Source organism: Cyanistes caeruleus, chromosome 12 (genome assembly GCF_971803275.1).
Source record: "Cyanistes caeruleus chromosome 12, bCyaCae1.hap1.1, whole genome shotgun sequence".
Taxonomy (NCBI): Eukaryota; Metazoa; Chordata; class Aves; order Passeriformes; family Paridae; genus Cyanistes; species Cyanistes caeruleus.
Window position 1 is genome coordinate 5917305 of NC_141712.1, and position 27232 is coordinate 5944536.

The 27232-nt window shown below is 50.9% G+C and overlaps 1 protein-coding gene and 1 long non-coding RNA gene across 2 annotated transcripts in view; one reads left to right on the forward strand and one right to left on the reverse strand.

Annotated features, from left to right (window-relative positions):
* Positions 1-1211, reverse strand: part of LOC147650828 (uncharacterized) — a 130809-nt gene extending 129598 nt beyond the window's left edge. The window contains exon 1 of the long non-coding RNA XR_015275522.1: positions 240-1211. This is a non-coding gene — a long non-coding RNA (uncharacterized LOC147650828). The remainder of the gene's footprint in view (positions 1-239) is intronic.
* LOC111942527 (axonemal central pair apparatus protein HYDIN-like) lies at positions 1158-26740 on the forward strand. The gene is made up of 30 exons (XM_086848122.1): positions 1158-1377; positions 2089-2205; positions 2983-3108; positions 3361-3480; positions 3614-3748; positions 3953-4152; positions 5987-6111; positions 6691-6892; positions 7314-7497; positions 7855-7954; positions 8448-8566; positions 9065-9288; positions 10161-10228; positions 11476-11705; positions 12435-12535; positions 13620-13755; positions 14208-14372; positions 15781-15933; positions 17087-17325; positions 17675-17930; positions 18910-19053; positions 19221-19364; positions 19849-20162; positions 20327-20720; positions 21943-22044; positions 22731-22940; positions 24180-24317; positions 25217-25397; positions 25887-25955; positions 26501-26740. Exons 2-30 carry the CDS (start codon positions 2134-2136, stop codon positions 26512-26514), a joined length of 4665 nt encoding a protein of 1554 aa, XP_086704248.1. The 5' UTR covers positions 1158-1377; positions 2089-2133; the 3' UTR covers positions 26515-26740.
* The last annotated feature ends 492 nt before the right edge of the window (positions 26741-27232 follow it).

A 27232-nucleotide genomic window follows, 5' to 3' on the forward strand; every position in this document is an offset into this window, starting at 1 on the left:
CCGGAAATTACTTCTACTAGCGGTGTGTCCCTAAGAAGAAGAAGAAGCAGCTAAATGTTAGTGCCCAGGAGCTGCAGTTCGCTGGTTCCCAGCTGTACCGCACGGAACACACACGGCTCAGACGCTGTTTTTTCCCCTGGGAAGGAGCAGCAGGAGCCGGGTGCGGGGCTCCGGCGATACCGAGCGGTGCCGCCGGCCCGGCGCGTCCCGGGCCCCGCAGCGGATTCCCCCGGCTCCGCCCGGGAACCAGGGGATCGAGGGGAACCGAGGGGATCGAGGGGAACCGAGGGGAACGAGGGGAACCGAGGGGATCGAGGGGAACCAGGGGATCGAGGGGATAGAGGGGAACCGAGGGGATCGAGGGGGAACGAGGGGCGCCCGGCACCACCGGCCCGGCCCGGCTCGGTTCAATCCCGGCCCGGTTCAATCCCGGCTCGGTTCAATCCCGGCCCGGTTCAATCCCGGCCCGGTTCAATCCCGGCCCGGTTCGGTTCAATCCCCGGCCCGGCCCGGTTCAATCCCCGGCCCGGCCCGGTTCAAACCCGGCCCGGTTCGGTTCGGTTCCATCCCCGGCCCGGTTCAATCCCGGCCCGGTTCAATCCCCGGCCCGGCTCGGTTCAATCCCCAGCCCGGCCCGGTTCAATCCCCGGCCCGGCCCGGTTCAATCCCCGGCCCGGCTCGGTTCAATCCCCAGCCCGGCCCGGTTCAATCCCGGCCCGGTTCAATCCCGGCCCGGTTCAATCCCGGCTCGGTTCAATCCCCAGCCCGGCTCGGTTCAATCCCCGGCCCGGCCCGGTTCGATCCCGGCCCGGTTCGATCCCGGCCCGGTTCAATCCCGGCCCGGTTCAATCCCGGCCCGGTTCGATCCCGGCCCGGTTCAATCCCGGCCCGGTTCAATCCCGGCCCGGCCCAATCCCGGCCCGGTTCAATCCCGGCCCGGCCCAATCCCGGCCCGGTTCAATCCCTGGCTCTGTTCAATCCCCGGCCCTGCCCGGCTCGGTTCAATCCCCGGCCCGGCCCGGTTCCATCCCCGGCCCGGCCCGGTTCAATCCCGGCCCGGTTCAATCCCGGCCCGGTTCAATCCCGGCCCGGTTCAATCCCGGCCCGGCCCAATCCCGGCCCGGTTCAATCCCGGCCCGGCCCCGGCGATCGGGCCCGTGGTTGCCGGGTAACCGCGAACGCGGCCAGCGCGGCTGTGGCGCTGCTGCTCCAGGCTCTGTCCGTGCCCAACGCGCTCCTGGCTGGGTGTTCGCAGCCTGGGCTCGGGCACGAGACTGCTCTGGGCGATTCGCCGAGAGAATTTTCACCGAGACTATTGCGAGTTCTCAATTGGCAGAGCATTGGTCTCTGCGAGGAAATCCCGAATTGCGTTTGAAGGTAAAGATTGACTAAAGTGCTACTTTGTGGCTTTGTCACATCTGTGCTCTCTGAAAGAGAATGCCAAAGGGAAATACAGGCTGTGATAGTGCCAGACTGCTGGTGCAGCAGTTCAGTGGCAGGTACAGCTGAGTGGATGAGCAATGTCTGGTCTACTGATTGTGCTTTTTTCACTAAAGAAACGCAACATTTTCTAAATACACCAGTCTGTACATTTTTTCCTATAATGATTACTTAAATTGCTTCAAGTTTCAGTGGGATCTTATCATATGGTTATTAGAATTATTAGGCAGATGTCCCTGAATCAAGGTGTAAACAAGACCATATGACAAAGTTAATAGTCTGAATTTTATGTAACAATAAATGTAAGGAAGAGAGAAAGAAATAGAAAAGGGGGGTGGGGTGAGGAGGGAGGAAGAAAGAGAGTGACAGAGACAGATGAAGTAGAAAATAATCATTATTCCATGGATTCCATTGGCATACCATAAAATCCTCTTCTGGTCTTCTGAGTGGTGAGGTCTCACAGAACATAAGACTCCAATGGATGAACACAGATTTGGGCAAGGTGGGACTGCCTCTCTGGGACAGGACAAGTTTGACTCTGTCTCTTGCTACTTTCAAATAATATAAAATCTTCAGCACCAGTATATCTTTTGAGTCTGCCATGAATTGGGTTGTGGGTTTTCAGAGTTCTGTTCTTGCTCTTTCCAGTTTTGTTGAGGCATTGTTGCACATCTGTGACATCGTCTCTTCAAAATGGCTTCTGGACTCCCAAAAAAGACACCAGCACCTCGTCTTTTGTTGAGGGAAAACCTGAAGCCTGCTAATGTAAGTATCCTCTGGGGCTGTGTTAAGGCTGGAAACGCCGCTGGTGTCCCTCCTCTCCCTGCCCCTCCTGTTGTCCAGCAGCACTGTGAGGCTGCAGAGCCCTCCCCAGCTCTCTGTGCCGTGCTCCTGTTGCTGGGGGCTGTCCTGGTGCACTTGGGAACAGCGTGTGTTGCTCCAGGGACACTCCAGTGTCTTCCCTGGCTGTGCCAGCGGGGCCAAGTGAAACCAATGTCCAGCTGGAGCCCTGAGCATGCGCTTCTCTCCCTGCCCTTTGTCACAGCAATCCCTTCTGTCAGGCTGGACACTCACCTGTGCTGCTCTGGCCAACGTGCCCTTGGGCACCTGGGCATGTGGGCGGGGGGAAGCTCCAACTCTGCCCAAAGCCTTGAGAGACACGGCTGGTCCCAGCCAGAAGAGGTTCCAGAGCAGCTCTTCTCTCTCATCTCCTGCGTGGGGCACAGATCCAGCCCTGCAGACAGCACTGGAGTCAGGGCCACAAAGGTCCCTTGGCTGTCTGGAGCTCACTTGATTGAAGATGCCCTGCTGCTGAGGCTCTGTCAAGGGGATCTCTCTGTTTTCTTCTCTGGAGGGCTGTGTGAGCCCAGACAGAGCAAGCAAATGCTAATTAACAGAGGGAACTAGAACCAGGACTCATTCCTGTGCACCTCACTGTCCTAGTGGCTGTGATCACAAAGTATTCACCAGTAGCAAGTGAACAAGAAGAGCCTCTATGAGCCAGGGCACTTCTGAGGCTCTTACTGGTTTTTTGCCTTTCAGCTGACTCCCTCTGCCTTCCAGAAGGAGATGTCTTTCACCACCAAGCAGAGGCTGGCCATAGCTAAGAAGCTGAGTCTGCCTCAGATTGTCCAGCCTGAAGACAAGCAGGAGACCTCCCATCAGAAGGTAGCCTTTCCCTGCCCTTGCTGTTTGATGTGATATTTGAGGAGGGTACCAAAAGAGCAGCTTGGCTTGAGCCTGCTCGGTGTGGTCCAGGAGATTTTGATCAGCCCAGGGCAGAGTTGGAAGAGCCGCTGTTTGCCCAGTGTGAGCTGGGCAGATGTACTCACACAGAGTCTGTACTTCACTGGGGAGCAGGGCAGAATCTTCCTGCCAGCAGCTGAACCTCTCCCTGCTCTCTCTTGCCTCTCCTTGCAGTTCTCGGCAGCTGACCCAGAGCACAGCTCGTTTCAGCCTTGCCCACCAGAGGTGGTGTTCCAGAACTACACCCCTGGTGAGGTCTGTGAAGTGCCTCTGGTTCTGAGGAACATGGACAAGGCAAGTGCTGGGACGTGGAGGTTGAGCACTGTGCGGGAAGAGGACAGTGGAGAAGGGTGGTTAAGGATGGCCCCAGGGCATGTCCACCTGTCTCCCCAAGTGGCAAAAGCATCATTCCATGTCTTTGCTGCAGGTTCCTCATGTGCTGAAGGTCACCTTGGAGAGCTCACCTTATTTCCAGCTGGTGGGCCCCAATGATGCCTGCCGCAAGGTGCCACCGGGCCTCTCCACGACTGTCCGCATCCTCTTCACCCCTGAGCAGAACAAGGTGAGTCTGGAGGTCCCAAGAGATTGGTATCTTCAGTGGAAAGTCAACCTGCAAGGCTGGATTCAGGGCAGCCGGCCTGGGTTTGGAGGACTGTGGAGGCTGCTTTCAGTGGAGTTGCACTGGATCCAGAACTGGGAGATAGTTTTTGCCCATGCTGAGGATGGGGATAAACGTCCTGTGCTGAGACAGTTTCTTTTCCTGCAGGATTATTTTCACCAGGTCACCTGCATCACTGAAAGGGAAGAGTTCATTGTGCCAATTCGGGCCATTGGTGCCCGAGCCATCCTGGGCTTCCCTGACCAGCTGGACTTCTCAGAGCAGCCGGTCAAGTGCAGCACTGAGAAGGTTCTGCTGGTTCGCAACGTCGGCAACCGAGCAGCTCATTACCAGCTGAGCACCCAGAGGTGAGGCAGCTCATCTGTCCTTGTGCAAAACACCTTTGGGTGATAACAGAGTCGGGAAAGAGCAACAAAAGGAACCTGAGCATCGGAGCTGCTGCCCTGCAGCCCTGGCTGGAAATGGGCAGGACATGTGGGGGTTGCTGTTACATCTCATGTTTGAAGCACGATGCAACCTCTGAGCTTCCTCTGTCCCAGATTTCCTGGAGGGTGCTGGAACATGTTAGTAGCTGGCTTGCACGCTCCTGAGCACAAGCAGCTTCTGAAATGGTTACTCCCCACTGTCAGCCAAATAGCCCCATTCTCTGGGAGGCCACAGGCACGTGGCTGCCCAGTGGTCCTGTCATGAGATGCCCCATGTGAGCTGTGTTGTGGACAGCCTGTGCTGTTGCTGTCGGTGTCAGAAGACAATCACTCTTTCTCCTGTTGGCTGAACTGGAGAGGCTAATGCATTTTGGACACCGTATCTGCAAGGAAAGCAGTTCAGTTGGCTGGTGGCAAGTTGAGCGGTCTTGCTGGAGGAGCTGAGGTCAGGAATGCAGCACAGACCTGCTGTCTCACCTGGGGCAGCTGAGTGGCTTTGATTATATTTCCCTGGCAAAACAGAGGTCAAAAGGCAAATTGTCTTTTCTGCTGTGGAACAGGAGGGTCTGATAGGAGCTTCCACCAAAGCCTGCCCAGGCTGTTTAAGCAGGCTCCTCAGATGCTGTTCAAACAGGCTGCTGCTTTTGACTGTGCAAGTATGGAGGCAGGAACTTGTGAATCTGTGCACAGTTGTTCTCTGGAATTTCCAGATCTTGTTTTGTCACCACTAAAATAAATACCCAATAATGTCTGGTATTCCTTAGCAATGTGCTTGCCAGCTGTTCTATTGAGTGCTACAGAGCACGTTGGATCCTGCTTGATAGGGATTTAAAGAGCTTCTAAACTTCAGGAATTAAATATTGAAGTAGATGAAATAGAGCCTGCGTGCAGCAACAGAGGGAAAGCTGGAGCTTGTGATCTGCTGACTCTGTACAGATATTTTCAGCAGAGAGATGGAGTAATGGATGCTTTAACCTAACAGACTGGGTTTATTAGAGTAGTTAACGCTGTTTGACTTCAGCCGTTACACCATCATTAAAAGTAATATTTGCTAAGATTACAAGATATTTGGGGTTCTTCCTGCAATAGGTGTTAGCAAACAGATGATGCAATTCAATTGGCAGTCATTTTTCTGTCTTCCTTGGGGTGGGAGGTGGATTTTAATGAGATCAATTTTCCCAAAATCAAATAATTTTAAAATGGCAGTTAAGGCACCAGTGAATGGAAGAACGTTTGGCTGTAGATGGTAACTATACCATGGGACTTGAAGTGGATTGCAGCCTCCTTGCACACAGCATTTACCAAAAGAGCAGGTGAATGGTGCTTTGAGAGCCTTGGTCACAAAATTGGCAGCTTTGCTCACTTGTCAGCTCTGTTTCTAAATTTTGTCCGGAGTACTTGGTCCTTGGTATAACTTGGTATATATGGTCCATGGCCATAACTTTTGCCCAGCTCTGTCAGTAAGGGGAGCTGATGCCTGATGAAAGTAAGCAAGATGCGAATGACCTTGAGCCTCATTGCAGAGAGCTGGATGCAGAGTATGGGGGAGATGAGGTCATTTTATCCCACAGAATCTTGTGAGGGCTGGATCTCCTCACACTAGAGTCAGTAGCTGTTTCTGATGCTGTCTGTTCTGTTTTCTGCTGCCGCGGTTGCTTTGCTCTTTGCTTGCACAAGCGAGCAGAAGTGAACTGGACTGCACTAGAGATAACATCCCCAAACCTCCCCCAAGAGTCCTGGTGTGTCTGTGTTGCAGCCCTTTCTCTGTCGTTCCGGCCATGGGAGCTCTGGGCGTTGGCGACAGCATGCAGGTGACAGTGGAATTTCACCCACTGAAGACTGGCGAGCACTCCGCGTCCCTGGTGGTGCACTACGACACAGGTGAGTGCTGGGCACTGCACAGGGCACTCTCTGAATCCCTCAGAGCAGAGTCCTTTCTAAGCAGAAAGGCTGATGTGGCCATGGTTTAAAGAAGGAAAAGGTGAGAGTTTTCATGGTGTTCATTTTGTTGCCATCTAGTTTGTAGCCATCTTGTTTGTCATCTTGATCATTGTCGAGCTCCCTATAAATGTCATTTCTAGAGAGCATGTCTGATATTTGTTGTTTGCATCTCACCTGGGAAACGCTCACCTGCAACAGGAATGGTGGAGGGCTTAGTACTAAAGTCTGAGCCCAGATGAATCCCAGGAGTTGGTTGGGAATAATAAAGGTTTGAAAGCTGTGGAAATGAGGGAGCCTTTGGTAGGGGTCTGTTCTAGAGGGTGAAATGCTGGCAAGTTGTCCAGGACATCTTCATGCTGTGCACATGCAGCTCCCAGGTTGTGATAAATGTGCTGATCCATGGAACCGCTCATTCAGCTAAAAGCTGTGACATTTCCTTCTGTCGCTCGTGGTTTGCTCCATTCCTTGTGCTTCCATCAGTTGTGAGTTGAGCAAAGACTCCCCTTTACTTTGTTCCAGGTGAAGCCACCCACACAAGCCTTCATGGAAGAGCTGTGAATGTCCCCATCAGGCTGGACAGTAGCACTGTGACATTTGATAAGACCTACATCACTCTGTCCAACCGAGCGACTGTGCTCATCCACAACCCCAGTAATATCACAGCCCGCTTCCAGCTGAAGGCCGCTGATACTGAGGGAGAGGAGGAGCAGCTGAGGATGAGGTAGGTTTGAAAGATCCATCTCAGTGATGTACCTTGCCCAAGGGTAAAGCTAACGCACAGCTTCAGGAGATCTTGGTGCTTTTGAATGGCTCAGGGTAAGTAAACCATCCCATCTGTACCTGTCTCCTGCAAGCAGTTCTGTGTCAGGAGAAGCCACCTGAGGTGGCTGGTGCATTCTCCCTCAGCTGTGGCAGAGGCTTTGGGCCAGGAGGTTCTCTTGAGGGCTGCTGGCTTTGGAAACCTCTCCTGAGCTTGCAAGTGTGGAGTGTGCAGTGAACAACAAGTGATCCCTTGATCCATTTGGGACCCCGCAGCTCAGGGTCAGCCCTTTGCGGAGGAGCTGCTCCTGCACTTCCACTTCTCCCTGCAAATCTGTGGCTTATTAAACAACCTGTTGGGTTTGTCTCTCCTGTGGCTGCAGGCAGTATCACAGGCTCTGTGAGAAGGAAAAGCACAAGTTGTCTGTTTTGCTGAAGGAGTGTGGAGTGGAGACCTCTCGCCGAGAACGCTTTGCCCTTCTCATTCGCAGCATCTGGAGTGAGAAGGCAAAGGTGAGAGGAGATCCCATACTGTTCCAGGATGACATTTTCTCCCTTGAGCCAAAGGTGAGTGATGGCTAAGAACCTCCCCTCCTGCTTGTCTTCTTCCTCTTCCCCCTCATCCCTGAATAAGGTCACTTGACTGATTCCTGCCTCAGCTGGCTTTGTGTGCCAGCAGACAAGTCACAGGGATTCTGCTGAGCTCAGAGAGCTGGCTGCAAAAAGCATTTCTGCCCTGTGGGCTCCTGGCAGGCAGCAGAAGCCTGACTAAAGCTTCCAGACTCTTGTCATTAGTGTTATTGATGAGCGCTACTCACTCCTTGCTCGTCACTGACACTCTAAATAACAGCTCACAGGACTGTGTTTGAAAACAAGAAATGTGATGTTTGAAGATAAATGTTTTGCTGTCTCCTTCTGCCTTAGGAGGGCGAGATCGGGCCGAATAGTTCGGCTGAAATCAGCGTGGTCTTTAAGCCCCAGAAAGCCCAGGTCTATAAGAAAACAGTTTACTGTGATATCTCAGGTACAGCTCCTTCCCCTGCCTGTCACTGCAGCGAAGGTGAGGTGCAAACACTCCCCCAGATCACTGGGCTCCTGTGTAACTGCTGGCAAGGGTCTGTGGTCAGCAGGGCAGTGCTGGTACATCCCCAGTCCCTGCAGCTTCCAGGGGATCTCCTCTCTCTGGAATTTTCCCCTCTCAGCTGTTGAGAATGCTGCCTGTGTTTAGTGAGCTCCTCCTCCCTTGCAAGAAGCACTCTCTGAAGTGCACCCAGAAGGAGGAAGGGCAACATTTCTGGCACTTCCTAAAGTTCCACTACCAACAGAGGGGTAAAGAGGAAAGGATGGTCTCTATGGATGTACCGTATCTCCTGAGGGAAGAGAAGGATCCGTATCTTTGCCTGGGACGTCGGGAGCTGGTCCCAGGCAGCTCAGAGTCAGGGACTAGCACTAAGGCAGCCTGGAAAATGCAGGACAGTGGAAGGAATTGCTGTACTGAAATAGAAATCTCTCCCCAGGCTGTGAGAACAGGCTGCCCCTGGTCCTCACTGGGGAAGGACTTGGGCCCCAGCTCAACTTCTACTTTAAGGAAGTCAACATCGGGGAGGTTTTTGTCAGCGCAAACAACCGCTTTGAGGTGAGCAGCAGGCGTGGGGGAGATCCTGGTGGCTCCTGGGGCAGCAGTGAGCCTTGTGGACCTGGGCAATTCCTAGCAACTTGGGCCATTGTGATGCTAGTCAAATTTGGGGTCTTTCTTGGAATCTGGATCTTTTTGATGGGCTCAGAAAGGTGTCTGTTGTTCATGAAACCCCAATCCCTTCTTTTGGGCAGCCTTCCTTGGAGATCAGCTGGGAGGCTTCCTGCAAAACCCCTTGACACATGAAAGCAACACTGGCTCAAAAAGCTGCATGTTCAGAGGCTTGTGTTGCAGTGAAGTTATCACTGCTTTGCATGCAAAACCCAAAGCCATACAATGTTGTATTTCCAAGTAGTAATTTTTGGCTTCTGCCATGCAACAGCACAGGGCATCTTCTGCCTTTTACAGGTGTTAATCATTTAGTTCAAAAGTAACTCAGACTTCTGGGAGAGAGGCAGATTCCTCATGTAATTCCGTTTTGCTTTCCTGCTGCTGCAGGCAGTCCTGTTTAACAGTGGGCCTATTGAGGCTCCCTTCAGCTTCACCCCTCCAAGCACAGACCTGGGCTCCTGCTTCACCTTCCAGCCCCAGGAGGGCATCGTGGCACCAAAGGCGCTCCAGGCCATCCGGATCTCCTTCTGTACCACCATCCTGGGGGCCTTTGAGGAAGAATTCAGCTTCCGTGTGACTAAAGCCCCTAAGCCTGCAACCTTGACTATCAGGTGAGGAGGGCTTTGGGAGCTTGCTGGGCACATCTGTAGCTGTCTCTGGGTAATATCTCCCATCTACCTCATTTCATGGTGGAGCAGAGAAAAAAGGTGTTGCCTGAGGTCTTAATCTTGGCTCTGGTTCTGGCGCCCCTTTGCTGTGGGGGTGCCTGCTGGCCTGTGTGGGTACCCAGGAGCTGGAGAGACTCCTCCCTGCAGGGATGTCTCGTGCTTAGGATGTGGCAGGCAGTGGGATGGATCAGCTTTGGGCAGTGGCTGCTCTGGGCTGTCCCACCTGAACACCCAGCAAAGCTCCCAGGGCTTTGGAGATGGGCCAGCCTGGGTGATTCTGCACCAGCAGCAGTGTTTTTGAAACTTCTGCTCATAATCCATCCCAAATGGGCAGCAGCAGCCTCACCTCACCTGTCATGGCCATGCTGTGGGGGACAAGCTGTGCTCCCAACTCCTGTGCAGAGAGTGCTCCAGTCCCTTCTGTCCACAGCCAGGAAAGGTCTGGGAGACAGGGAACTGTGCAGCAGGAATGTGCCAAGGACATGGGCATCATCCCAAAGGGATGCAAAGGGTAAAATCCTCACTCGGCAAAGGGTAGAGGTGGGAAACAAAGAAGAAAAGTGACGACAGGAGAAGCAGAACTCACTTCTCAGGACCACAGCAGCCTGAAGGCCTGTTGCAGACAGTCTGTCAGCTGGTGACCGCTTTGCTTTGGCTGCCTCCTTTCCACGTGGGTGCTGTGCTGAGCACAGGGTGCTGGGTTGATTTGAAACCCAGGGTGGCTCTGACAGCAGCTTGTATCCACCCCCTCCCTAAGGACATTCTGTGCAATTCCTTTTAACAAAGCCACCGCCTCTCTGCCTTTGTCCTCGCAGGGGCTGTGTCATAGCACCGACTTTCCATTTTGATGTGCCTGCCCTCGACTTCGGTGATGTCTCCTTTGGTGAGTGTGCCCTGGGCTGGCACCAGAGAGTGAGAGCTTTGTGTGCAGCTGAAATGGGGCACTTGAACATAAGAGCATTCATCACTCCTGTTCCTCCACCACAGCCTCTTCAGGGTGTTAATTGCAGGGCTGCTGGTGCCTCGGCTAGCCTTTTGCCATTGTGAGATCAAACAGGACCCAGGGAATGGAAAGTCGACGTCGCTGTTTGGCCACTTCTTGTTTCCTTTTGAATAAGTGGCCCAATAAAAAAAGGCACCAAGCAGGAATCTGGTTCTGCAATAGCAGATGCATCCTGCTTCATCTGATTTCATTCCTAAGGCTTCTTCAGCTGGGGGCAGCTGTTTTGTTTCTTTCAACTGTGCTGCTGACTGTTGTCTGCACCTGGTCACCCTGGTGGCATTTGGGATTGTGACATCCTGTTTGTGCCTCTCTCGTGCCTGTTTTGTGCCGTTTGTCCTTTTTGTGCCTCTCTTGCCTCCCTGCTGGAGCCACTGCTGGAACCTGCAGTGATCACTGTTGATAGGCATGGAGAAGCCCTGAGCTGTGTCTGCAGCTGGTTTTGCCTCCCCATCTGTGTTCAAATGACTCTTGGGAAGCAGGCTGTGGGAGATGTCTCCTCCACACACAGCTGGCCAGCCAAGCCATGACACTGTGCCAGATTTTCCCCAGCCAGCTCCCGGCACCAAGCCCAGAGCAGGCTGTCCCTGGAAAGCAGGGCAGCTTAGGGCTGATGCTCTACAGCACAGGCTGTCCAGCCTCAAGGGCAGGAGTAAGGACAAGGGACAGGTCTTCCATGTGCCTTCCAGAAAGGATTTATTCTCTTGAAGGTTCCAGGGACAAAAGACAAAAGGGCTACAGCAACTTGTATAGGGGAGAGGAGCAAGGGGAGTGCACAAATAATAACCCAATAGGGAAGACTTAGGGGAGGAGCACAAGGCTGGTTTATGCATTATTACATAATACATAAACCAGTGGAGAACACAAGGGTAGGAGAGGGGGGCACATGGCCCAATGGGGCTCAGAGGAATAGGGGAATTCCAAACAGGGTACAACTTAACAATAAAGAATGTAATTGAATCATATATAATGAACAACAATGCACAGCAACAAAGCCATATATTCACTGCAATGAGCTGTAGTTCAGTTAACAAAGAGGTAAAATCCAAGCACAGTTATCCTACCAGGGTATCCACAGCAGGAATCATGAGATGTTGATGCCTAAATGGATCTTTATGTTGTTTTCTTAGGTTTTCCTCACACCTTGCAGTGTTGCCTGTTCAACACCTCCCTGGTACCCATGACCTTCCACCTCCACATTCCTGAGGACGGGTTTGGAGAGCCCAGCATTAACGCCTCTAGTTTCAATCCCATTTGCCCATCTTGGAGGAAGGAATCTGATTGTCTTATGAAGCCAAAGGAATTTAACATACGTCCCTGCAGAGGGACTGTCCGTGCCCTGGGATCCATGGATATCAAGGTATGGGGAGAGTCAAGCCAGTGGAGCTGAAGTTTCACTGGATTGTGGGAGGGTTTAACTCTGATATCAGCTTTGAGCACGGTGTGAGTGAGAGATCTGCACTGGCCTGAGGCCTCTGTCAGCTGGGTAACTCGGGATGTTCCTGAAGGAGCACTGTTTTGTTCCCAAAATCACAAGCTGAAATCAGGTACCAGATGGTCAAGTGCTGGAGCCATTCTTGTGTTTCTGAGAGTGATTTCTTTGACTGAAAGTGGGCAGAGGAAGGATGAAAACAGAAGGCTGCTGTTGAAGAGAGAGATAACATTGTAGAAAGCAGTTTTCTTCCTGATCTCGTTTCTCGTCTCCTGGGGAGCAGATGAGGTGTGTTGACTGCAGGGATCTTCAGTGGGGACAGAAAATACTCTGCTGTCATGAACTGCCCAGCACCTGCTGGGCCACACTTTGCCCTCAGCTTCCTGCTGTCAAGCTGGACTTGTTCCATTCAAGACAACAGACTTCTTCTGCATCTATGTCATTGCAGTCAGGTGAAAAATTAGTGCCTTCAACCAATCTGGTTGCCAGAAGGCTTTTGTTACTCCCAAAGACCGTGCTCTACTTATGGACCAGCAGAAGAATTAAGGCAAAATCTTGTCTCTCTGTACCATGGAAGAAGGACTGGGGGACACCACACATGGGTGATGAGGTTCTGGGAGTGAGCAAATACTTGCTGCACTTCTTTTCTTCTACCAGGTCACTCTGTGTTCCAACACGGCCAGAGAGTACAAGCTGGAGATGGTGATTGACGTGGAAGGTGTTGGCCAGAAGGTGTTTGCACTGCCCCTCACAGCCAGGTACCAATGCTTTCCTTGCAGCTGCTTGTCTTTCCTCGTGCATCCAGCACCAGCACGGTGCCAGGCTGCAGCTCCAAAGGAGAAGTGCAGCTAAATGAGCTGGATCTGCCTATCTAGACATGAGAACAGTGCTAGGAAAGCAGCCCATGGTGAGATGCTCCCCTGCTCACAGCCAGGCCTGGCTCTAGGCCTTTTTCTAAAGGGAGCTGGAATGACATTAATTGTGGGCCTGGGGATTGGTGCTTGAGATGGAAGAAATTTGCCAAGGCTTGCCTGTCCTTCATCCTACAAGTGCAGAGCTTGTGCTGGGTTGTTAGCACCCTGCAGCATTGGTTTGGGACACAGAGAGCAGCCTGCTGAGATCTGGGGTCTGGTTTGCTTCAACAGTGCATGTGTAGTGGGGAAGAGGCTGATGGCAGGAGTGGGGTGGGCAAAAGACCTTACAAAGAGGAACACAGTCTTTGATGTGGCAGGTGAGCTCACATTTCACTGCTTCCCTCTGGCTCTTTTGAGTAATGTTGTCAGAGTTGAGGGCAGAAGTTCTTGCTGCAGCAGAATCCCATCCTGCCGTGCTGCTGTGAGCGTCAGCTTATTGACAAGAGGGATGCAGTTCCCTGGTGCTGTTCCCTCTCCCAGGCAGAGCCATGCAGTCGGTGCCTGGGCTGCAGTTTTGTCAAGCAAGTGCCAATGGGGACAGTCAGTGTTGAGACCTGTGGGCTAAAGAACTGAGGGAGCTGCAGGAACTGGAAGAAGTTGATCACCCACTCTGTAGGCCTTGTGCCCTCCACTGTTGGAAGAGATGACTCAGTTCTCAGGCAGGACAACAGTGCCATAAAGAAGGCAGTCATTTTCACTGATACCCTGGAGTCTTGTGTTCCTTGAGCCTTGGTGGGCACTGGTCCTCGTTGGAAAGGCTCCCCCAGAGCTCATGGATGCTGGGACGGTAACGGGGGTCCTTGCAAGTGTCCTTGGGCAAAGAAGAAGCAAAACTGCTAAGACAGCTCTGAAGTCCTGCAGGACTATTGACAGAAGTTCTCAATGCTGCCAGTATCACTAATGCCCTTGGGGTCATTTCCTTGCCCAGATGCATCGTTCCTCCACTGAGAGTGCTCGACCCTGTCGTGAAGTTCGATCACTGCTGTCTAACGGTGCCCTACGACGAGAAGCTGACCCTTGTGAATGACAGTGACTTTCCTGGCTGCTACTGTATTCTCCCTCAGGTTTGGCCTTGCATGCACCTCCTCCCCTCAGCTGTTACTGAGGGGGTTATTAGGGGAATAAAAGGGTTTGGGTAAGACCTTGCTGATTTCTGTTCAAACCTAAAGCCTTTCTAAGAAGAGGGATCTGAATACACACTTTAGGAAGCAGTTTAAGGTCGTGCAGAAGGTGTTTCTGTTCTTGTCTTTGTCTTGCTTTCAAATGGGAGAGCTTAGAGGGCAATGAAAATCTGATGCAAGGAGGCTGTCAGCACAGAAGTGGGTGTGTGTAGATGCAGCAACTTTTGGACTCCCTGGGGGTGCTCAGCACATCCATCTTGCATCTTGTTTTTTGCCTTTTTGCTTTCTCCTGAGAACTTTTACAAGTGTGTGTGTGTGAGTTGCTGTTGCAGTAGATGTAAAGGAGTTTAAAGTTTCCTCGGTTCTGAAGTTGCTTTTGATTCTGCCCCATCTAGGAAAACAAGGAGAAAGCTGCTGCGTGGTACTCCAGCTCTGAGCCGTCTGGGATTATCAAGGCTCACAGCTCGGTGGAGATCCCGATTACACTCGAGGCCCAGCTGCTGGGAAAGTGCGACATCCCTGCTGAGCTGGCCGTGTTTGGGAGAGAAGGATCCCCGCTGGTGAGAGCGAGGGGAGATGTGTGCCTCGAGCAACTCGTGCCAGGGGGGCGTAAAGCGTGCAGGGCTTCTTCCAGGAACTTGTCATCTATGGCTGGTGTGGGCAAGGGCAGCAGGGATTGGTGGCACAAGCAGCAGCTTGTGCCTAGAAAAGAGGAAAGGTGGGAGCCTCGTAGGTGGCAATCTCAGTGCCTGACCCAGCACATAGTAACAAGTCTGGGAGGTGGGATAACAAGCCTGGTCTGAAACACAGCCCAGTCCCTCTGCTGTGTTATCAGATGGAAACAAGTGCTGCTTCACTACAACTGCTCAGGATCACACAGGGACCCTCTTGAATCCTGCTAAAGCAAGCACTGTGTACAAGACCACGCTGAAGGAATGTTTTGTGCAGAGCTGGATTGAGGCTTCTCTGAAAGCCCTCAGACCTGAGAACCATCCATCACATCTCCTCAACAAAAGGCCAGCCAGAAATATATGAATGTCTGCACAACTTGCATCTGGAGCACAGGCTTTGCTTGTTTTTTCCACCAAGTTTGCAAATGGATGAGACAAGCAATTCCTGAACTAAAGCCTCCTAAAAGAGGATTCTGAAGATTCTAAAAGAGCCCTAAAAGAGGCATATGTCATAACAGCAAGAGTGACTACAAAATGCAGGCCCTGTCTGCCAGACATGGATGCTCTTCATCCCTAAATAGTCTGATTTGTGCCATCAGCAACCACAGCAAAGCCACAGTGCTGCAGCACGTGGGTGTGTGTATGTAGCAATAACACTGAGGACAAAGTTGCCATCTGCTTTTATTCTTGTTCCTGTGGGTGGCATTGTCTGTAGCGCTGGTGAACAGGGCTTTCTTGTCCCTTTTAAGAATACTGTAGATGAAGGCTTTGTGTGTTTTTATAAGCCTTGAATGATGCAATTAGTAATTAACGCCTCTTACTCATATATACAAAGAATACACATAAGCACAAGGTGAAGGCAGCTAACTCTCCTCTTGTTTACTCTGAGGAGCCTGCTTTGCTTCTGACTTGTGCTGGCTTCAGCAGTGTGGCTTTGTGAACGTTAAAGAAGTTAGTGTTCAAGGGTGGCTGTGCAGCAGCAAAAGTTGGGAAGGTGGTTTGGGGCAAGATGGAGCAGTGAATGAAGCAGGCAGGGGGCAGAGGAAATAGCAGTGTGGAGGAGGTGTGAAGAAGCAAGCATGGCAAGCAGCAGTTCTTTGTCCCCTGATAATGGGAGCTTGTGGCTTTCAGGTGGGGTCGCTGCAGACCCCACGCTCACTCCAGGCCTTGTGTCTCAGCCAACATCACTGACAACTTATCCCCAGTCTAGGAATGCTCTAAGAGCTGGCTAAGTTTTTAAAACTCTCCTTGTTGAGTCTTTTTTTTTTTGATCTTTCCTCCCTTCTTCCTGGAACAGGAAATCCATTTAGAGTGCGTTGGCCAGGGACCGGTTGTCTATGTCTATCCGAGGCAGATAAACTTTGGCACTATCCCTGTCGTACAAGACAGTGTCAAAACTCTCCATCTCGCCAATCAGAGTGCCATTCCTGCAATCTTCCGGGCAGAGATGGTAAGTGGGGCTGTTTTTCAGGGAAAAGTGCTGGTTAGGAGTAGACCTTGACTTGTTTTTAGTATGTGGTGGCTTGGGGTTGAGTGGGATGTGCTCCCTGCTGGAGGGGACATCTGTGAGAGGCTTGAAAATAGCTTAGAAAAGAGATTTCTGGATATATTTCTGTATTTCTATATCTTCTATATCTTCTTTATATCTGTATCTATATCATCTCTATCTCTATCTCTATATCTATCTCTATCTCTATATCTGTATCTATCTCTATCTCTATATCTATCTCTATATCTATATCTATATCTATATCTATATCTATCTCTATCTCTATCTCTATATCTATATCTATATCTATATCTATCTATATCTATATATCTATATCATCTATATCTCTATCTCTATCTCTATCTCTATCTAATCTATATCTATATATCTATATCTATATCTATATCTATATCTATATCTATATCTATATCTATATCTATATTATATCTGTATCTATATCTATATCTATATCTATATCTATATCTATATCTATATCTATATCTATATATCATCTATATCTCTATATCTATATATCTATATCTATCTTTTTTCTGTATCTTCTGTATATTGGGTGGGTTCAATTCTGGAGCTGGTTAAAGCCAGCCCTGACCCATGGCTGAAGCACTGATGGACCCATGGGAAAAGGAGACTTTGGGGTTTTGCGCAGCTGGCTTTGCAGAGTTATTCTTCAGGCTCTCAGCAGTGTCCTCCAGCTGTGTGGCTGCTGGGCTGGCATTTGAGCAGTCCTGGCTTCCTCTGCTCTTGAGCCTTTGTGCAGATGCAGCTCCACTGTCAGGAAGCCAGGAGAGAGTAAATAGCTTCCCATGGCAAGCACTCCAAAGAGAGCAGGAGGGGGAATACCCTTCTCCTGAGGAGGGGCTCCCTCTGGGTTGAGCAAAAGGAGGCTGATGATGTGGGTCTGTTAAAGGAAGGTAAAATACAGGTTGTATAAGTTCTTGGAGAGTTGCTGCTGCCAGACACCATAGCTTACATTTAGGGAAATTAAACACTTACGGTTTTTAACTCATCTCCTTAGCCCTCCTGTTTCCTGCATCTCAGGGCAGAGCAGGGTCCATGGTTTCTATCCTGAGTTCATGTTTGGTTTCTCTTACAGGCTGGGAAACGCTCCTGCTGGAGGGTTGAACCCAGTAAAGGGGTGGTGGCCCCTAACAGTGAGCTGCTTGTTGCTGTGATAGCAAACCTGAATGACACAAAGAAATTCCAGGACAGCGTGATGGTGTTCATTGAGAACAGCCCTACGACCACCATCTCTGTCCAGGCTGTGGGCATTGGCACCACAATTGTCACTGACAAGCCTCTCGTTCCTGCCCTCGACTTGAAGTCCCACTTCAGGTAGGAGACTCTGAGCTTCCACTTCTCCTTCTTTGGAAGAACAGTTCTTCCAAAGTCCTTCAGGCTAGCTCTTCTTCAATACTCAAGGTCCCAGCTCTGTTTCCCTGAAGCCACAGGAATTCCTTTATAAATATATCACCTGAGAGTCACTGGATATCCTGGAAAGCCTCAGAAATGGAAAAGCTGAAAGACCTGGCAGGGCTGAAGCTTTGAGCCTGGGCAGCCTTTTGGGCAGAGGTTTTATTGCAGAGGGTACAGTCAGGGAATGCCATCAGGGTGAAGCTGAAGTGGGGTGATCACAGGCAAATAGCAGCTCCCATGACATTTTCTATCTCTGCTTCTCTTCTAGCTTCACTCCCTGCTGTTACAAGTTCAAAATGACCAACAAAGGGCGACAAACCCATCAGCTGTACTGGAGCACAGAAGGGTTCCACGCCTTTCAGCAGAATACTCGTCCCCCTGCCCGCAGGGGCAGCAGGAGTAAAGACGCTTCCCAGACCCCCAGACCTGGCAGCCCCGTGTTTAAGCTGCGGCCGCTGATGACGGACCTGAGGCCAGGCCAGACTGTGGAGATGGTGCTGGAAGGCTGCTCCAGCACTGTCCAGGTGAGACCCCTGCCAAGGGCTGAGCCTTCCCTATGTGATCCCCTCCACTGCGGCTTCTTCTGCATCCCCCTGACATCTGCCTGGGACAGGGAGCAAGTGACTTCAAGAAAGTATTGTAAGGCCGGCTGCTTTCCTTGCTGGCACCATCAGTTGCTAAGGCTCTTTTGTGTTTCTGTAGCTCCCATAAACCCAACTTGCTGATCCCAAAATGCAGGCTGAAGGAAGTATTGCTCCTTTGGGCAAACAGGGGTTAGCGCTGTCATGTGCTGAGGCAGAAAGGAAACCAAGAGAAGAAGTTGCACTTAGACTAGAAGCCTAGGCAGGAAGTAAATGAAGCTACAGTCAAGTGTTTCTTCTGAGGGAAGCAGGGAGTAAAACAAAAGCCCTGTGAATGGCCCAATTGTCTGGGAGCAGCATTGCTTTTCCTCTGAAGACAAACATGGGCAGAGGGCTGGTCCAGCCTTGAGTCCTGGAGGGGGAAAACACAGTGTGCCAGTTCTAATGATCAGTGCAGTGTCCATCCAGGTGGGAAACTGTTCCCAGGGATCATTAGAACTGACAAATTGCCTTGTGTCAACTTTTCTATTACTGCTTGTCCCAGTCTCTGAGCCAGCCCTGGTGTCCCAGAGACAGACAGGTTTTGCAGCACCCTTGGAGAGAGCAACTCAGAGGGAGAGATTTTAGCAGAGTTTGGGGGTGTTCTCCTAGCCAGACCTTTCTTTCCAGGGGAAATGAAACTCTGCAGAGAAGCTGCCAGCTAAGTCTGGCATGCCTTCCCTGGCTCCAGGACCCCTGGGCACAGATATTTAGAATAAATAGGCAGCAGCACAGAAAGAAAAAAGGGCTATTGAGGAGAGCAGAGCCTATTTACAGTCACTCCTAATAAGTGACAGGGAGAGGGCCCATGGGTGGGTGGCAAGGCAGTGTGGGTGTTTGGCCTGCCAGCACGCACTGGGTGCCAAGTGAATCTCTCATGCAGGAGGTGAAGGAGCGGCTGCTGTGCCATGCTGTGGTGGGGAAAACAAAAGCAAAGAAACAGATCATGCAAGTGGATGTCACCTGCAAGTTCATTTGCCCTGCTGTGCAAATGTCGACCAAAGCAATCACGTTCCGTGTGGAAAAGGTAAGTCTCCGGATTGCAGCCTGGCATTTAAAGGCGTAACTCTTCAATTGGCTGGAAGTAAATGGAGATATACGCACTTCTGGGGTTGAAAATTGTGAAATGCATCTGAAGGGAAAGAAGGTCTATGGCCACTTGAGGTTGTTTTCCCTTGACTCCTGTTTCTGTAGAAACCCAGTGACGTCCTGACGCCCCAGTACAAGCCTTTGTCTTTAAAAAACACCTGTTCACTGCCATTAAGCATTGTGCTGGACTTGAAGCAGCCATTCCTAATCTGCAACAGGGACCAGCAGCCCCTTCCTGCAGATTCCAAGGTGAGCTTGAACAAGCTGTGGGCTTGTTCAGAGGGGTCTGAAGAGGAGGGATGGTGCACTTCTGTTGGGAGGTCCTCGAGCTGAGAAGTTTATTCTGTAGTGTCAGCAGTGGATTGGCCTGAGCTGCATCAGCAGAGCTGCTGAAGGAATCCAAGTCTTATCTGAATTAGTAACAACCATGCTGGCTCTAAAACATGAGGAGAGGGGAGCAGGAAAGCAGATTGGGGCAAGCCATGCAGTAGAGGTGTCTCCTGGAAAGCATCCCAGCTCTCCAGCAGCCTTGGATTGCTGTTGAGCACAGAAACATGAGCCTGAGAGAATCTCGGACCAGAGCGTGATGCCTGCAGACAGATCCTCCCTGTAAAGAAATGAGGGTGGACTGAGAAGCCCACGCTGGGGTCACACTTTGAACGTTTACTGTTTCCTGCTGTCCGACCTTGGGACGTGATCACAAAGGTGCTTAATGCTTTTCATCTCCTTGCAGCCCATGACACTGGATGTAGGAGAGGAACTTCATCTCTGCATCCAGTTTAACCCAGCTTATAAGAAGGATTTGAACAGCTGGGTGGCAGAGAAGGTTCTCAGGCTGCGCTATGTGGGTCATCCTCGTGAGGAGCACATCACTGTTCGGGGAGAAGTCTACTTCCCCAACCTCCATCTCCAGGCCGAGGCCGTGGACTTTGGCTGCATCATTAATGACACAGAACAAATGCTGTGTATGGAGATGAGCAACTGCAGCCCAATTCCTGTCCAGTACCACTGGTCATTCCTGACAGACAGCCAGGTGAACACCATAAGGTATGTGCATCATTCCAGAGCTGCTCCGAGCATGGACCTGCTCCAGCCTGGTTTGGGAGTGCCTGTTACTGAGCTCACCACACCAGCATCCCAGTGAGGAGCTGCTCTTGCAGCATCTCTCTCTCCCACTACAGGTCCATGATCGTAGTTATGTTATTTTCCAGGTTCCTCCCTTCACCACCTCAATTCAAACCCCAGTCATCAAAGAAGGAGGGAGTGTTTCAAAGGAGATACTCCAAGATTAAAAGTGTGGAGGAGCCAACCGAAACCCCGGAAACAACACTGGATTCTGCCTGGGAAGATTCTGCCCAGGAGGATTCTACCCAGGAATATTCTGTCCAGGAGGATTCTGCCCAGGAGGATTCTGCTGAGGAGGATTCTTCTGAGGTGGATTCTGCTCATGAGAATTCTGACCAGGAGGATTCTGCTCATGAGGATTCTGACCAGGAGGCTCCTGCCCCCGAGGATCCAGCCCAGAAGGATCCAGCCCAGGAGGATCCTGCACAGGAGGATCCTGCCCAGGAACCAGCAGATGCGGAGGACCCTCTGGAAGCAGAGGTAGATTTTCTTGTGCACCTGTAACTTGCATTGCCTCCTCAGCTTGCCACCAAAAAGTCATGCTCATGCAACCTCCCTTTTTGCTGCCCTTCTGCCCTGTGCCCTGAGAGTGGCAGTTGGACATGGGGTGTTTGTGGAGGGAGATACAGGGATGTTTTGCTTGGAGAAGCCCACTCAGATCCTGCTATATATATGTTATACTACTTATACTGCTATTATTATAATATTATTATATATTATATTAATTATTTTACTATTATTATACTACTATTACATATTATACTACTCCTATGCTGAGTTTGGGATTTTTGGGCGTATTTTCTTTACAATGTAAAATGAGGTCTTTACACCATGATGAGAAGGCTTCCAGCTTCTTTTGTGTGTCAAGCCATGAAGAGTCCTGATCTCCGTGTACTGCTTTCCCAAGCCAGCCAGAGCACTCCCATCTCTGCCTTCACCCGAAAGCTGGTGTTGCAGTGACAGCTCAGAGCTGTCTTTTATAAAGCAAGACTTTGCAAAGTCACTGTCTCTTCCTCCAAACAAGGGGAAAGGCCTTTGGTCTGCCAACTTGCCTGGTGAACATTAGTGCTTTGGAGTGGGAAGTGGCCCCTTGTTCTGCCTCATGGGGAAGAGACTGCTCATGGGGTAATTAAAAAAAAAACAGATGTAAGGAAGCAGAAGAGCTTCTCCAAGCCCCAGTGTTGGCATTAAGGAGAGGGGTTGTTCCTGTTCACACACAAATACCAGTTGTTTTAACTCTGCAGTTTTTCTGAACCAGGAGAAACAAAGCCCTATAGATGCAATGAATAGTGTGGTCAAATGTTTTCAGATAGAAGCATAAAATCATCTTTCTTTCCTGGTTGTTGCCATACATGCACAAATAAACCAGGGAAATTCAAGTGGCTGTCCAAGAATCCTGGAATGGTTTGGCTTGGAAGGGACCTTCAGAGATTATGTAGTTCTAACCCTCCCTGCCTGACTGCTGGGGGCACCCAGTTCCCTCGTGCAAGTTTGATGTAAGAAGTGCAGAGGGAGCCCGGCTCTCATCTGTGGGTGGGCTTGGTCCCGCACTCGACCGATGGCCTGGACATTTTCACACCTGATCTGTGCCCAGGTCCCTTCTCAGCTGCTCCTGCTGTGATGAGGTGGTGGAGCCTGCAGCAGAATGATCTTGCTCAGAGCAGCCCGCTGCTCACTGCAGTCCATGGTGCTTGTTTTCCAGGAGCTGTCATCTATTGCTGTGGAGCCTCAGAGGCAAGTGAGGAGGAGGAGAGGGTTGAGCCAATTCTCAGAGATGAAGCGCCTCAACTTGGGAATGCAGGAGGTAAGTGGGAATTTGTCTCACTTCCATGTTTCCAAAATGGAAAGCTGTTCTGTAGCCCCCCAGTCCCACTGGTGGCCCGCAGCATTGCCCACAGAGGAGCCTCACATCCGTCCACACCCATCCCAAAGCTCTGCTGAAGCAACTGGCCACTGGAGAGGCCATGTGGGATGTTTTGTAGGGCTGCCCCAAGATGCTCCCTGTGCAGCACCTGTGGGGCATTGCTCCCATTTACCTCATCAGGTGGCTGACAGGAAATTTTCGTAGGAAATTTGGCTGCAGCAGATGAGAGAGCAGCACAGAGATCAGAGAGAGAGGGAAAAGCCTCAGAAGTCAGATGAGTCTTGCCCAAGTTCCAAGGGCTCCCACCTCCAAGTCTGAGGTGCTTTTCTGCAGGCAGTGAGAAGTGTTTCCAAAGACAAGTTCACAGCAGAGAGAATTTCTTGCTGCCAGGAGACATTCCAGTTTACTTTAATGCAGCGTATACTCATGGATAAGTGATTATGGGAGAAGATTTTCCTCATGGTCCCTCCACTGGTCCAGTGGCATTGACCCAGGACGAGATTAGGGTGATTCTGGCTTGGGGAATAGGCCCCTCCAGCTATGACTCTGCATTACTCCAAGACACAGCTGCTCTTCTGCATCCATTTCCACACTCAGCACCTCGATCTCTCCTCCCTTCCCTCCAGGTTTTTGATGTCCGGCCACTGTGGGGTGAGCTGCAGCCAGGAGAGAGCCAGCTGGTCACCTTCTCCTTCTTTGGCTACGCCAACATCGTTGCCCGTGTCAGGGCTCTGTGCCACGTGGAGGGAGGCCCCACCTATGAGGTGGTGCTGACCGGGCAGGCTTCGTGCCCCAGCTACCAACTGGACGTGGAGGAGATTGACTGGGGGCTGCAGGTACCACAGGCTTCTCCTGGCACAGCTCCTTGTCTTGGAATCATGGCCACTGGGTTCCTGCCTACCTCGATCCCAGGCTCTCTGCCCTTCTCAGCTGCTTTGCTGGCTCTGAGGCTCGCAAGACAACCTTTGAGAGCTATGTCCAGCATCCAAGCTGGTTTAAAATAGCCATCTCCACCCCTCCCTTCCTTCCTGGCCGAGGGACATCACACCATCCCCTTCAGGGCACCTAACACTGCCTCCTGGGGAAGACAAGGGTCCCAGTGAAGATGTCCAGAGGGACATGTCCCTGAGATGTCCCTCCACAGATCTGCTCCTAAAGCTTGAGCTCCAGGGAGATGCTCTTGTCTAATGCTCCTGCTTGAGCCACAAAATAATCCAGGGAGGAAGCTGGGCTTTCAGGTACTTCAGTAGCTGAAGAGAATGTCCCAGAATAATCCCCACTTTACTTCTTTATAGTTAAAAGCCCACAGATATTTCCAGCTGCTGGCCCTGTCTGTGTTGTCCTGTGTGTCTCTCCTGTCACCTGTATGTTTCTTGCCAATATTTGCATGCAGGTGCCTTTTCTTCTGGAATGCCTCTCTTAGAAATGCACTGACTTTTAGATACAATCAAATGGGGACAAAGTTGTCAAGTCAAGAGAAAAGTGTTCACTAATAACGATTCAGCTGAGTGGGCTGTGCATCTCCCTCCTCAGGAGCTGAGCACAGACCCCCCCATCACCAGAGCAGCTTCTTTTATACCCTTTATAGCTGTCTGGGGCACTCCCTGTCCCCTTTCCCTTTGGATGGGTACTCGGGAACTTACATTCTCTCTGGCTGCCAACTTTGCTGCCCCCTCCCCTCTCATCCTATTTCCTTTTCAGTCAGGTCTTCAACCCTGCCCCTCTGTCAGCTCACAGCAACACCCAACAAACCAACCTGAACAAATCCAAACAATCCAAATAACAGCACATAGAACCAATGGCTTTCATTCCTTCACTTAACAACCTTTTGGCTTCATCTCACACACCTCAGTGCCACTTCCTGTGTTTCTCCTGGCTGTTGGTGACCCCTCCGAGTGCAGAGGACCTGTGTCCCCTGGCTCCTTTATTACTGGCCCTGACAGAGAGGTTTTACCACCTCTCTGTAGTTGTGTGGTTGCATTGTGGCTGTTTGTTTTCAGCCCCATGAAAGAGGAAGGAGATTGCCAGCATCAGGCCTGTATCTGTAACATCCCACTCCTCTGTCCTCTGTCCAGGTGTTTACCAAAGTCCTCCAAGCAGAAGTCACCCTGCACAACACCGGGGTTATTGAGTTCACCTACGTGGTGCCAAACTCCAGCACTGGCACTGCAGCAAACCCTCTGCCTGGTGTGCCCGTGGTCATGCCCACCACAGTGAGTAGTACAAGTCATTGGCTCTGGCCCTGTGTCAGGTGGCCCAGGAGAGGGTTAGAGGAAAAAAAGAGGGTAAAAGAGCGGGGGGAAACCCCAAACCCAGCCCTGAGAGACAGGGCTGTAAGCAATTGGTGCTGGGGACAGAGAGGTCAAGCAAGTGCTCACCTAATAGACTCCCCCATGGCCTTGGCTGGCAGGTACCACTGGCCAGAGGCACGAGTGCTGAGCTCTCTGGCTGTGCTGGTACTGGAGTTGGGTGCTGCTGCCTCTTCTGAGGGTCACTTTATTCCTTGTCCCTGTCTCCCTGCTGCCAGCATTAAGCAGCATTTACATATTCCTTGCTTGGCCTTGAAGCTCCTTTGCCAGAAATGGCACAGTCCCTGTGCTGGTCCCTCGCTCCTCCAGCTTTGCTTCTCTGCAGGAGCTTTGTGGGGCAGTGAGGGGACCAGGGAGGAGCGGGGCTGAAAGAGCAAGAAGAGTTTGCAGCATGCCACCATGCTGGCTTCTCGGTCCTGCCTGGATGTCTTGGAGCTTTAGCAGTATTCCTGTCCTTGGCCCTGTTGGAATGGGAAGGGGAAGCCAAAGGCTTTCCCATGGTTTCACGTGTGTCTCGTGCAAGGGGTGACAGGCTGGTGTCCTCCTGCTGCAAGCACCTGCGGTCACAGCTCTGCATGGGCCGTGCAGTCAGTTGTGCTGTGGCTGCAGCCTGGAGAGACCTCAGGAGGACACACTGCACCCCAGGGCTGGAGGCACAAGCTTTTGGGCACGAGGAATGTAGAAAGGGATGTGGTCTGATGTTTTCTTCTAGATGAGAACTTGTCTTCTCAGCCTGTCCATCCCCTGAGCCATCCCCCATCACATCTTTGATGCAGTCCCTTCCTCCTGTCCCGTCCCTGCAGGGTTCCATTGCACCAGGTGAAAAGCAAGTGCTGAAAGTCTATTACCTGCCAGGAAAGCAAGGAGTCTTCTGCAGGACTGTCCAGATCCAAGTGGCTTATCTGGAACCGGCAGAGATCTTCCTGAAAGGAGAGGGGACCATGTTTAGAATCACCAAGGACCTACCCCGGAAAAGTTCGAAAGGTGAGCACTGTCATCTTCCAGAAAGATCCGCCGGGTTTTCCGCCTACCATAGCGCATCGGGCAGCTCACAGCCACCTCCACCAAGTCTGGAAGTTTCAAGGCTGCCAGACCAACACTTTGGCCTCTCTGGTTGCTTCCTGAGTTTTGAGCAGTTGAGCCTATTTAGGCTTTCTCTCAGGAACCATCCTGCAGATCTTGCCAGCACATTGTTGGAGGCCCAGAAAGATGATGGCTAGGCAGAAAAGCTTGGGAAAGCTGTAAGAGAGGCTAGCAGGGCTTTTGGCAAGGCTGGATCTGCGCGACATTGTAGGGGATGACATGGTCCCCTGTGAGGAGGAAGATAAGTGAGAACAAACATGAGGATTCAGAGAGGAGCAGCAGCATCCATTGTTTCTGGGAGAGACCAGTGTTGGGGAAGTGAGACTTCTCAGCTTAAATGGGATTGGCAATGTTCCTAGTCTTCTATTTATGGATCATTTTTTCCTTCAGGAAAGAGGAAGAAAAGAAACCTGAAGGAAGAAAAAAGGAAGAGGGATGAATCATCTGTCATCCACCCTGGTAACTGAGTCTGTCATTGATGGAGTTATTGATTGTCTTGGCTGAACAACAGGCTAGTGTCCAACATCTCCCCAGGGCCTCCTCAGCTGAGGAGCTCCCCCAGCAGCATGCTGGGTCTGGTGGAAGAGGTGGGAGGGTTATTCCCACTTGGGAAATTGGAGGAGTAGCAGCTGGGCTTCCTCTCCAAGTTGCCTTTGCTTGTGGGCAGCCCATCCTCCATGCTTTCAGCTCTCACATACATACTGCCATAATCAGATGATAAGATTTCTGGGCCACTTGCTGAATTTGGAGAGCTTGTGGTGTGTTCTCTTTTGTGAATGAGAGAGCTATTTATATTTAAGTGTTTATACCTACCAAGTGAGCAGAATATTCAGTCAGTGAAGGGCCAGGCACCAGAGAACTCTTCTTCACTTGCTGTGTAAATGGCAAGAGGGGCAACTGAACTGGTGAACTTGGTGTTTTCCAAATGGCATTTTCATGATAGCCCTCATTATTCTTATATATTCTCTCATATATTCTTATATATTCTCTCATATATTCTTCAGAAGACAAACCCTGAGAAGTTCAGTCCTGAAATTCTTTCTGAAACTGGGAAGCTCTTTATGAAGAAGTTTTCTGTTGCTAAGCCTGTGAATGCTTTGACATGTCATCACGTGGAATTTCCCTTACTCTGAAGGACTCAATGAATGAATTGAAGAACCTGATGAGTGAGAAGAACCTCAAGTTCATGCAAGGTGTGCATTGGCACACCTCGTTTACCAATAAAGCAGGGAAAAAAAAAAAAAGTCTTATGTGAAGAAATCTGTGAATGCTGAGCTCTCTACCCAGGCATGACACAAATTTCATGAGATCCTGTGCAGTCTTCCTCTTCTCTCAGATGAAGCTTTTCAGGACAGAGAGCTGGATTCTGTCCTCCTCTCTGAAGCACCTGGAGCTCTTATAGCCAGCCTTAACCACAACTTGAATTCCCACCACATCCCTTGACACTGCAGTTGGATAGCTAACACACTAAACCCCCATCACAAAGCCAGTGCCACCCTTTCAATGAGCATGGGTGACCCTCTGATAGCAAAAACGTTACGTTGCTGGTACTTTGGCCCAGATAACACTGGGGATCGTGGTAGACTCATAGAGAGAAGACTCTTGGTCCAGTGTGAGGTGGATGACACTGATTACGTGGATCATGATGTCTGGTGACCTGGTGAACAGGTAAGTCTTCCCTCTCCTCCCCTTAAAATTACATTATTTAACAGTAGCTCTAAGTTGGCTAAACAGAG